This window comes from Cyprinodon variegatus, unplaced genomic scaffold (assembly GCF_000732505.1).
Source record: "Cyprinodon variegatus isolate N-32 unplaced genomic scaffold, C_variegatus-1.0 Scaffold569, whole genome shotgun sequence".
NCBI lineage: Eukaryota > Metazoa > Chordata > Actinopteri > Cyprinodontiformes > Cyprinodontidae > Cyprinodon > Cyprinodon variegatus.
Genome location: NW_015151022.1, coordinates 496,151 through 508,137, shown reverse-complemented (window position 1 = coordinate 508,137; position 11,987 = coordinate 496,151). Strand labels below are relative to the sequence as shown.

General features: G+C 37.1%; 1 protein-coding gene across 5 annotated transcripts in view; it reads right to left on the bottom strand.

Moving 5' to 3' along the window:
- LOC107095758 (ABC transporter G family member 20-like) overlaps window positions 1–11,739 on the bottom strand; it is a 37,307-nt gene extending 25,568 nt beyond the window's left edge. Inside the window, exons 1-7 of one of the 5 annotated variants that reach the window (XM_015392021.1) lie at window positions 11,134–11,255; window positions 10,750–10,936; window positions 7,763–7,911; window positions 5,798–5,957; window positions 4,155–4,309; window positions 2,801–2,908; window positions 595–688 (exon numbers count right to left, since the gene is read on the bottom strand). In XM_015392021.1, the coding sequence (XP_015247507.1) occupies window positions 595–688; window positions 2,801–2,908; window positions 4,155–4,309; window positions 5,798–5,957; window positions 7,763–7,896 (651 nt within the window). In that variant the 5' untranslated portion in view covers window positions 7,897–7,911; window positions 10,750–10,936; window positions 11,134–11,255. Of the gene's footprint in view, window positions 1–594; window positions 689–2,800; window positions 2,909–4,154; window positions 4,310–5,797; window positions 5,958–7,762; window positions 7,912–10,749; window positions 10,937–11,133; window positions 11,336–11,619 lie in introns of those variants that run through there. The other 4 variants (XM_015392017.1, XM_015392020.1, XM_015392018.1 and 1 more) reach the window with 4 other exon arrangements.
- Between the last annotated feature and the right edge of the window lie 248 nt (window positions 11,740–11,987).

Sequence of the window (11,987 nt, the reverse complement as noted above, 5' to 3'; positions counted from 1 at the left end):
TTTTTGTCGTTGTTCTTCTAATTATTCTGTTTTTGTAGCATTCAGATATTCCTGCTCCACTGATATCATCCGATTAAAGACCCAAACAAATGAATCCTAAAATATTGAACGTATACAAAATATCATAATATAATCTGCTGATGACATGTTTGTAAAACAAAACCGTACCTAGAATTTGTAGGTATACACCAATTCATACCATATAGAGAAACATGTGGTATGAATATTTTTTTTCAAGAAATACAGAAAACAAATGAGGCCCTGCAGTTTTCCATCATTTTTTACATGTTTTTTAGGAGAAACATGATGACAGTTTTTCACTATGAGGAAACGCTACATCATAGATATGAATCAAATTGTTCAGAGGATGTAAATAAGCACACAAGCAGAGCCTTTGTTCATCCTCATTCCATCATCTCCCCCCCTGGATCAGAACTCATGACCCTGCTGTCAAAGCTAATGAATACTATAATTACTCTAGAGGCTCATTACTCTGTGTTCTATAGATGTTGGATTTTATGCCTAAGTAATTTGTATTTCTCCATTCAGTGTTTTGCAGTGTGTATACATGTATGCACCTGCTTATCTGCTTACCACATTGGCTTGCCGGGCCTCCTCTATATAATGCGTAGTAATGATGACAGAGACTTTCCCCGTTTTCACAATCTCCACCAGATGTTGCCAGATCCTACAACCAAAGACAAAAGAAAAACAAAGCAAAAAAAAAAAACATAGGTTACATAACACCCAACCAGTGGACCAGGGGAGTTTTCCTAAACTCACAGCTCACATGCTTCACCAGAAGCTGCCATGCTTCCAGCCGTCTGATCTGGTTAGTGATTATGTAATGATACTGCAGCAACACCCTGCAGGGGGGATTATGCTTTCAAAAGTCGACATTTATCAGGAATAATCTAAACCGTTTAGGTTGACTTCAGCTGGTGAGACTCTTTACTGAGCTGCCAGGATGTGTTTTTACCAAAGGATTGTTAGGTTTTTGTCAAAAGTATCAGCTTAAGGTTAGAAAAATGTTTATACTGCCATTGTTTCTTTTTTTCTTTTGTAGAGAAACTCAGATAGGGAAGGATGAGCTAGTTCCTGACATTACGTTTCACTTTCAAAGTGCTAAAAAAATTTCCATCACCTTACTGAGACGCCAGGTAGAGTGCTGAATTTTGTCCAGGCAGTGTGGGAAGTAACATTGTGGTGCCCTTTCCTCACCTGTTGCTGTTTACTGCTAGTCAGTGGAGGTATTAAAGAGTGCATCACTAAGAAACAATAGCAATTTTATAAATGATACACAGTAATAACAATGTTCCTAAAAGAGATAAAGCAACATTTTTTTTTAAAGATTTTACACATTTTTATAAAATACCAGAAAGCTTTTTTTTTTAATTAAAGATGGAAACTTTTGTGTTTAAGCACATGTTTACTATGTTCACCGCTTCTACTGTGACATCTTCACCTTAATAAACAGGGACAAAATTAGAGAAAAACATTTTGAGCGATTTAATAAAGTAATTTTTACTATAATTTTCTGGTATTTTTGTAAATGGGTACTTTTTCAACAAGACCTTAGTACGTTCACATATTTGATTTTTTTCATATGCTATTTTTTTTATAAGTGTGTGTTTATCTACTCTGAAGATTACTGTTCCATCACAATAATATTTAAATGTTTCTATTAATTACCTATTTATATGCTCATTTATGAGAGCTTGAGTTGTCATTTTACATGATCACATGAATTTCTTCACTGAATCACATGAACTGATAGACTATTTGGTAAAATTATTTGACAATTTCAATATTATCTTATCATTTACAGGTAAACCAAAAGTGTTTAAGATTAAAAAATTATAGATAATGATTGCTTTCATTTTCCTTAAGACTGCAACCTTAGATACAAATTAAACATCTGTTTTGGATGATGCGCAGCCAGTGGTGATATAATTATTTAATTGGTTGATAGTAACAACATAGTTATTGCAGGAGAGAGAAATATTGCTGCTTGGAAATATTTGTGTGTTTAAAAACTGATGAGAAAATTAGGATTATTTTGCCCCAATCCACTCATTGCGCTTTAAAAGAGCAGGGTGACGAAAATTCATTACGTTTTTGTTTTTGATTATGTCTTCTCATACTGTAACTTACAAACTAGCTCTCTGTGCGATGCCACCAGCTGCTAAGCTTTAGTTAGTTATTTTCATTGTTTTAAGATTAAGATTACATCCAAGAGAGGAGGAGTGAAATAAAAGCTAAGTTTGGAAAGCAATATATGTCATTTGTACTTTTTTATGAAACATACGTAAGAAAAAAAATAGATTAATCAGATTTGGAAGGAAAAAGATTGGAGATTACATTTTTGAGCCATATCATCCAGCCCTATCTAAAACAAAAAGGTCATTTGGAGAATTAGGAGAATTTGAAATCTCTCTAAAAATTTCAATTTTAGTTTTTTCTTTTATTTTTTGGTCAATTAGTAAACAAAAACTCGGGCTAATTTTAACTGAGTTAAAAGATCAAAGATTTGGGAAAGATTTCATGTCAGATTGAGGTAAAATGTGTTGTATCTATAAATGTTGTTGTTTTTATTGTATTTGTACCTTTGGTATTGCACCCCAATTTAAAAAGTTGTAAATGTTTGAAGCATGTGGATCTCAGCTGTATCAAATAAAATGTCCTTCTTCAATGGGTTTAGTTTGTCTAAGGGCAGCTGGAAAGTTACAAGACATGACTGTGAAGAACAGTCTGCAGACCTGCTGCGTGACTCACAGAGAGCAGACAAGCAGATACATACTTAGCTCTAAGCACAGGGTCCACTCCGACTGTGGGCTCATCCAGGATGAGTAGCTCAGGGTTCTGCAACAAAGCAGCTCCCAGGGACACCCTTCTCCTTTGACCCCCGCTGTGACACACAGAAAGGGAAAACATGAGAAAAAAAAGAAAACTTCTCCAATGTTCCCAATTGTTTCGTAACTGCTTAATGTATGCATGCCGCTCGATCCAAAGGAAGGCAAAAAGGTGGGAGTTGAAAGCTTCCAGAACCAAACGGTCAAGACAAACCTGCTTGGCAGGGCTATGGTAAACAGCAAGTAATGCTTATGGGTTACATAATAAAAAAACAACCACTTTTTACATCAAAATTTAACAATCATTATTTAGAAAACAACTGGATTTTTAATTACATGACCAAATAACTTATCATTGCATAAGCATCGTTATGATGGTGGCGTTTAGAACATGTTTGTGCATACCAGACATATCTGCTGTGTAACGTCTTTGGTGGTTTCCCATGTAAGGTTGAACCACAGCGTGCAAAACCATGACAAGACTTCATTACCACAAAAGGAGCATGGAGACCAACAAGCATGGGCTGGAAAACTTCCATAACAACAAAAGAAGACTAACGAGTTTATCCTTTTATTTTAATCTATGCAGAAAAATGTTTTGAGTTTTTTATCTTTGTTTTTTTTTTGTATTACACTCCCAAATCAAAGGAAAAACTGGAAAACTGAAGCAGCGGCTGAATGCTGCAACAAACCAATAAAATTGTTCAATTGGAAAAACACAATTGGAAAACCCGGTTGCCAATCAGACGCCTTACAGCCCACTTTTAGTCCTGGGCGGTGAGGCAGGCAGGGTGGGGCCCACAGCGGCGCGGCACACCGTAAAAAAAACAACAGAAATTCTTCCCTGCTTACGTCTGAATCTCTGCTCCTTTAGGTCAGCAAAGGTGGACTCATTTCTACAGGATAAAAACATACAGTTTTTTTTTTCTCTGGGTGTCATTTCACTAATGCGTCACTTCTAAATGTTTGGTGGATACTGCCTTTAAAAACTATAATTACAGGAAGAAATATCTGAGTCTTTGAGTCAGTCCTGTCAACACGGCGGTGAATGTAACAGTCGTTAAAGAGCCAACCTTATTTGACTTTCCCCTGTTCCATTATCAAACTCTGACGGTTTTGTTGTTTTACAGCCTCTCATAAGAGCAGATAATGTTTGTCTGCTACACTAATACAGATCCTTCTGGGTTCAAAGTCCTCAGTTCATCATAGGCTGTATCTAAGGATAAAATGCTTTTAACGCAAACCTCTCACTGTAGCATCTTTAAAGTCATTACTACTTTACTGCCTGTAAAGTGGTTTTACCTGAGATTTCGGACCAGGCTGTGTTTCTGAGGTAGATGCAGGAAGTCGATGAGGAAGTCCATGCGCGCCTGGGTTTCCTTTGATGTCAGGCCATGGATTCGTCCAAAGAAAGTCAAGGTGTCGCTAATGGTGAACTCATTGTACAGAGCCAGCTCCTGTGCAACACAAAAACACCAGAGTTTTAAGATTCAAGTATTTAAAGCTTCCTTTATTTTTAGAGAAGCCATAGAGAAAAACATCATCATCATCATTGACCTGACATTGATGAAAAGATAAGATCAGGAGCAAATAAATTCAGGTTCCACTTGTGTGTTTTTCTCCAGGTACTCCAGCTTCCATCTAGTCTAACATATGTTATAAGCTGGTCACTAGTAATTGCCTGCAGTAGAGAAACATCACACTATACAAAGACCCTTTGATATCAACCTTTACCATTTGCTATAGGCTGTTCTTTACAAAGAAGCGCTCTCTTTTCAAATAAGTGAAGCGTTAACAATCTTTCATTTTTAGGGCTGGAAACAGCTGTGTGATGAGGTGGAAATTGCTCGCCTTCCCCCAATCAAGCAACCGCTGTTATTCATGCATGGGAAATTTTGATCTCATACACCCGAGCTTATGACGCGACACAAGGATGTTAGAAATTTTTGAACTTTTATCGCTGTTGCTTGGTTAAAACCAGTCAGGGAGGGTTTCCTTTACTGGTCATAAATGAGAGGAGAGTTCGCTGCACAGTCTGCATCGACTTTCAATATGGAGGGAGATATTATTTTTGCTTTGTCCAACTTTCTTATATTACATGATTCCCGTCAAAATGCTCTGACTTTTCTGACTCCTTATAATAATAATAGTTATAATTCTTGAACCTTCGACCTATTGTTAAAAACCTAAAGTTAAGTTTTTTTATCTGGTCCTTATTTTAATAACATAAAGAAAACATTAATCAATAATTATTGATATCAACTGATATGAAAGGCTGATATTATGACATTTAAAAAAAAAAAAAGCAACCATCCATAAGAATAAATCTTAAGAAAATAACAATACAAATGTTTTAAAAGCTTTACATTTTTTCATTGGATAATTTTTTGTATAATACAGAAACAGAAACCAGATATTTCTGGTAAAAAAATGTAAGTAAATCTGTAGTTTTGTATGAAAAAAAAAAATCAGATTTAGCCAATTTTTACAGTTCTTTTCTCTATATTATGCATCCTAATCTGTATTGGTGAACACATTACTGAAGGTAACATGAAGAGAGATGGTATGTTTGCTACTGGCTAGTTTAAAATCTAGTTTGACAGTAATGAGGTAACCAGTGCCTACCAGCAACAAAGGCTAAATGGCTGAAGCCCTGGAGCGTGACAGTGTTTTTGGACCTTAAAGAGCGGCTCACCTGCATGAGAACGAGCTCTAGAATATTCTGTGAAAAACCACCGAAAATCTTCCACACTCCCACTCTTACAAAACAGTTATGTCAACAATTTTTCTTTCTTTTTTTTTTTAAACAGGCTAAAAATCAAATAATTGTCCTTAGATTAACAGCTAGAGGTACCTGTAATACTTTATTTTTTATCTTTATGTATTGCTGGACTTTTCAGCATCTTTATCTTCATTAATGTTATAATTGAAGTGTTGTATTTTACCTGTGGCATGTATCCAACCATTTTCCCAGGGACCTCATGTCCGGGAAACGCAGGCGGTTTCCCCAACACAGTGATGTGTCCTCTGGATATTTTCAGTGTTCCAACGATGCATTTTAAAAGTGTTGTTTTGCCACATCCGCTGGGACCCAAAAGGCCGTAACTGCAAAAAAATAAATAAAAGGAATTTTTATTGAGTTGGAATTTATTTCATTAACAATAATATGAAAAATGTATGTATTTAAAGAAAGGATAGACATAATTTTTGCTTATTGCCCATCAATTGGGGGAAGAAAATGCTCCTGTATGATTGATATTAACTAGGCTCCACTTATCCCCACAGATTCTGCATTAAAAACTGACAATCTTAAGCAATTATCTATAATCTTCCCAGTTTGTTTTACATAACAGTCATATAGAAAACAAAAGTAACCTACTTTAAAAGGCTGCAATTTTGATTTATATCTGTACTAATTCAAAACATACCATCATAGCATATTTTGCATGCTCTTCAGGCTAGTCTAAAAAAACAGGTGCATGTGTTATTTTACTTAAAGCTGCAAAAAGGTGAACAAAGTTCTTTCTGGTTCATATATTCTATTCTTCCCAAGAGATAAAGAACTGAATCATTGGGGGTTTGTAAACGTTGCCTCACAAATGCAGCCTTTGAATGCTCTGCCTAGAATATGTGAAGGGAATGAGAGCGAGAACATCACGTCATTCTGTTTTTGCAGCCATGGGGAGAGAACATACCTATCTGTTCTTGTGCAGTAGGTCTTGACCTTGGCACATACTTAGCATACCTAATGATTGCTATGACACACTTTGAACGTAATATTATAAACTGTTAAAAAAAAAAGAACAGCAGTACAGTAACATTTTATTTGTATTTTTTTTCAGAGAACTAGCATGGAGTTCACAGGGTTTATACAGGAATGAGTACCCCTAACTTAATGCTTTTTAATGCTCTTAGAAATTTTAATGCCAAGTACCTATGACTTGAAGTTCATATATATATATATTTTTTTTTTTAATACGGCAATCTCTCTTTTGTTGAAATTTGTTGAAATTAGCATTTTTTCATTCTCTAGCTTTTTCTCCGCATCTTTTACGAACATACAGCTTTACGATCAACCGGTTCCATGCAAATATGTTGCGATATAATATATCTAATGAAATAGTTTTATTTCATGAACTTTTTATAAATATATATTTTTTTTAAATAGAGCATTTTAAATACCACTATAGTCACATTTAATAAATTTTAATGCCAATTAAGGCCTTAATTTAAAAAAATAATAATTTAATGACCCCCTAAAACCCTGGTACAACCTAGATTGTCCATCTCATTCCAGCAGGCAAACATTTTACCAGGCAAAAGGTACAGATTGTGCTAATTCATTTAACTGACAGGTGTTTGGAAGACATGCTGCAAAATTAAACCTGAACTCTGTACTTTTGCCATTTCGACCATGTAGGTCTGTGTGGGAAAAAGTCGCCTGTAAATCCTCTCTGACTGGGCTCAGATGTGACAAAGACAAACGACAGACACAGCAAAGAAAGACGAAATGAGCTGGTTCTTCCAAGAAGCTGCAGGTTAACTTGTCACTGAACAGTATGTTTTCTTTTTTCCAATCTCATCTCAGACTCCTTTTGCCACCCAGGAGGAATGGAATTTTCCTCTTTTGACAAAAACGAGCCAAACAGTATGTACAGGCGGTAACCTGCCTACCAACAACGAAGCTGACATGTTTGGCAACTGATCAGTCAGACAGATGAGTGACAAAAGGCGAGGGCTGGCTTCAGCCGGCCGGCAGCTTTTTCAAGAATGCAAACATGGTTTGCATGGTGTGCAAATCTTAGAAGGCCAGGAAGAGACCATTACTTAAAGCGACCTGGAGCAAAGCAAAGGGTTGAAAAGTTTAGAAAAAAACCAGTAGGAACTGCTTTCAGAGTGACAGTACTCACATCTGTCCCTGTGGTACGGTCAGGTTCAGGTTGGTGAGGACCTTTAGCTTCCCATACGACCGGCAAACATCCCGGCACTTGATGGCAAAGCTTTCATGTCCAGCAGACAGAGGCGCTTCCAGGTCTTCTTTCATGTTCCCCTCTTTCGTCTGGAAGAGAGAGACGGTTTGATAAAGGTCGTGCAACGGTTCACTTGTCCTGTGCTATATTCCTTATCAGCTCGTCATCAGATGTGCACCTACCTTAAAAAAATCTGTGATAAGATCGACTTTATCTCTGCAAAATGCCTCAATTCAGAACACCTTGTAAGATGCGGTATTTAAGTATTGGGGTGAATATGTTTAAGCACTGAAACCGGCTTAAAGTAAAACATTGCAGGAATTTCTGAAGTGAAGTATTTTACTTTGAGCAGCAATATGCTATATTTCCATACATATATAAAAACACCGGACCTCTCATTTCCATCTATAACTTAGTGTTTCAGTCACTGTTCTGGTCTGGTTGTAAAACTAGGGCAGAAACAATTAATTAATTAATCAATTATTGGAATAATTGTCAACAAATTGAATCTAATTAATTTACTGTCTGTTCATTTACTGTCTAAAAGGTTTACTAAAAGAAATATTGTTTTTTATACACTCTTTGTTTACAAAATGACATTAAAAGTTGTCTAAGTCGAATTGTTAAACCTAGAGTTATGATGCACAGACTGTTACACCTAATTTGCTGAAAGAATAACCTACTTACATCATAATAAAAAAAAGCTACTAACATCAACTATAAACATTTATTAACATAATATAATTAAACATTTTTCATTAAAGATTACATTTCTGTTATATTGTTATACTTGTATTTTTGTAACATTGCAATTGCAATTGCAATTCAATTAAGATGTGCAATAAAGGATTTTTTTCTTTTTCTTATTAACTTAAAGTATCTCGTTTTAGATTAATGGTTAAAAAAATAATCACAAGATTATTTAAGCTTTGTTTACGTTGACATATTTTAGTTTTAGGAAAATTTTTTGTCAAATCTAAAGCAGTTTCACAGGTGCTAAGAAATATGCTGCTGCTTTAAATTAGGCTGATTTCAGCTGAGCAATGAGGAGCTATGATCGGTTAAAGAGCTGCTGGTTTAATAAATGTTTAGGCCTTAAGGTGAAGTCTGTTTGCTGGTCACAGTGGCTTCATTAACTGGGTTTTAGGACGTGATGGATGGGCCGGTAACCTTATGACCTTCAGGAGCCACTAAGTTCCCTCTTCACTTATGACTGTTATGTCATCGAAGGAGCGGACTAAAGATTAAAGATTTTAAACTGTTTCAACTTCACACAGACTTTGCCTTTTTAAATGAGGGAAATAAACCTTAAATGAAAATGAAATGACACCTGTCAGATTCAGTTTACCGGATTGTGTCATCGCTCAAAAGACTCTTTGACTTCTGTGATGTAAAATAGGGACCTAAAAAAAGTTCCAGGGCTGAGTTTGGGACTTAAGAAAAGGGTTGAATGCTTATTTCTCTTTTATGAAGGCAGATCTGATGATGTGACTTGAATTTAACAGCATAAATGTCTTAATTTGTAATTTTCCATTCCTTAGTTTCCTCAATTAAGTCGTTTAAAGACAGACCCAGCTGTTTTTGCAGACCTCTAATACCTAATCTCATGTTTTTCTTTCATGCATTTGGCTTTTACTTCAGTGGACTGAAGCCTGTTGCTCATATTAATCTAACTTTAGTAACTTTAACTTCACCTCATATTGATTGTGAGGATGATCCAGAACTTTATGTTACCAGTGAGCGACCATAAAACGACAAAAACCTGACATAACTTTTGTTTTGCTCAAAGAGAAACTCCTTTTTTAAAGATCTCTGACGTTTCTCAAAATGACGATGAATCAGACAACTTTCCCTCTATATTCTTTGATCATGATCGGCAGGATGACTACAGAAAAACATTATTATTTATTTTTGCTTTTGATTGAAATGATCAAATCTGAGGAAGTCCTGAGAGATTCCCTTCTATAAATGAAATAAGTATTAGCATACTATTGGTGGAGTTTTGCTTTGTTTAAAGGAAAGTATATAAATATTAGGCGCATCTTTGGGGCATCATCTAAAATCACCCCCTCTAACAAAGAAAAGCTGGTATCTTTATATTGTTTTTCATATTTTACAGTCCTTAATATAATACAGTCAACATTAAAATTGGCGGTTCTTACCTCAAAGAAAATCAGAAATCAGTGTTTCCAGTTTACACTCAACAAATCAAGATGTTCAATCACCTACACTGAAGGCTTTTTCCACTATTTACAAACTTTCACACATTTGCAAACTAATCTTTGTGTCTTTTACGGCATCAATGTATGGATCTGGCTGTAACTATAATCCTTCAACAAAAAAGTATTAATTCAAGGCTTGACCCCCAGGAGCAAAGAGTCAACATGCTGCTTCCTGGCCTTAGGGACTGGTGAGGATGTTGTAACACCATGTCTGAGGTATGAGTGTTGGCGTCGAAAGCGTTTCAGTGCAAACCACTGGAAAAAAACTAAGCATTTACCTTCAGAACGCAATCACCTGGCCTCTAAAGGTGAAAACTAGGTCCTTTACTTCAGAAACTATGCTGCACTTCAACCTGAGAGGCAGCAAAGGAACGGCCCGTAGCACAACACATGTGGGATCTTACTCTGACATTCCTCGTGGTCTGTTTGCTTCACTGCCTGCAAGCCATCAGAGGCACATAATGTGGGTCCAAAACAATCAGGAACCAAGTAAGCTCTAATCACAGCATTTCTCTCGAGGTTTTCATTTTTTCCCCCCAACTACAAGAATCTCCAATCCTCCAGCATGGAGATTAAAAGGGATTGCATTGCATAATCTGGTAGCCTAACCTTTGCCACTATAGCCTAAATATTCCACCCTCCATGCACTAACCCTGCCTTTAAAATGAAACAAACTTGGACACTACTGATGAAGGTTGAACTCACCCAAGAGAGAAGATGTGGTTAGAAAGTGAGCAGCACAGAGGCGGCAGAGCAACCGATGACTGACTGAGTCCCTCACACTGAAGACAATTAGTAATGAGCCAGTGAACGGTCAGCTGATACAAACATCTCAACTGAGTTGAAGAACAGGTTTTGGTTCAAGAGCTTGGAGGTGGAGAAAAGCAAGCTTCTTTAAAAAAAAAAAAAAAAAAAAAAAAAAAAAAAATTTAGGAAATCAAACACATTATTTCTTCATTATTAAAAAGGTTCTTCAACAATCACCACCTATTTGAAAATAATAATAAAAATGAACATGTGATATTTAAGTTTTCTCCAAATGCAGATTTTATTTCCTCCAATTAGAATTCAGGTTGAAGGAAACACTACCTGGATCTCTGATCTGTGGGAACCCCACTTCCTCTCTGCCTGCTGCTGACTCAGATGAACCCAACAAATCTGCTCTCATTACCCCGCTCGGGTGATCAGGAAGAATGTTTACCTCTGGTGCCAAGTTGTTAGGATCTTGCGTCATTACCGAGTGGAAGAAAACGGTCTCTGAAGCGACGAGAAGCGAGAGGGAATCACAGAGCCGAGCCTCTAGTTTCACTTCTCCTCTGGCGCATCAGCGCGTCACGCTGGATGGGAGCTACAGATACCCACCCCCCTCTATCCTCCCCCACACCTGCGTTCCTGTCCTCCCTCTGCAAAACCTTCAATCTTAACATTTCACCCGAGTTTGTAATAAAACAACAACGCGTCCCTGCTGCAGGTTTGGTGCATCCTGCAGGCTGGACTCCATCCCTGCAGCGGCGCATCAAAGGCCGCGACGTTCAACACAGAAAACATGTATTGTTGAACTGAAAGCATCCTTACCAGCTGCTCCCGCATCTCCGTGCAGTCTGCGGGGCCGGTGGTCGCATCATCCGCCTCCGCAGCCATGGCATCAGCAGGAGGAAGAGGAGGAGGAGGAGGAAGGAGCAGGACTGCTGGGTCTGCGCGGAGGAGAGAGTGCGCCACGGAGGGGCGACATGGAGCCGCACGGGTGGGCTGCAGGGTTTCAAACTCTCTGTTTCAAGCAAACAAACAAGAAAACATTTTTTCTATCCCATGGAACACAGTAGGAGAGTATGGAGGACCAGGAGAGTCAATCAAAAAGAAAAACAAACATCTATAACATATATATAAACATATAAAACATCTAACTCAAAGAATTAGAAATCCAATTCGTAAAAGCATTTTGT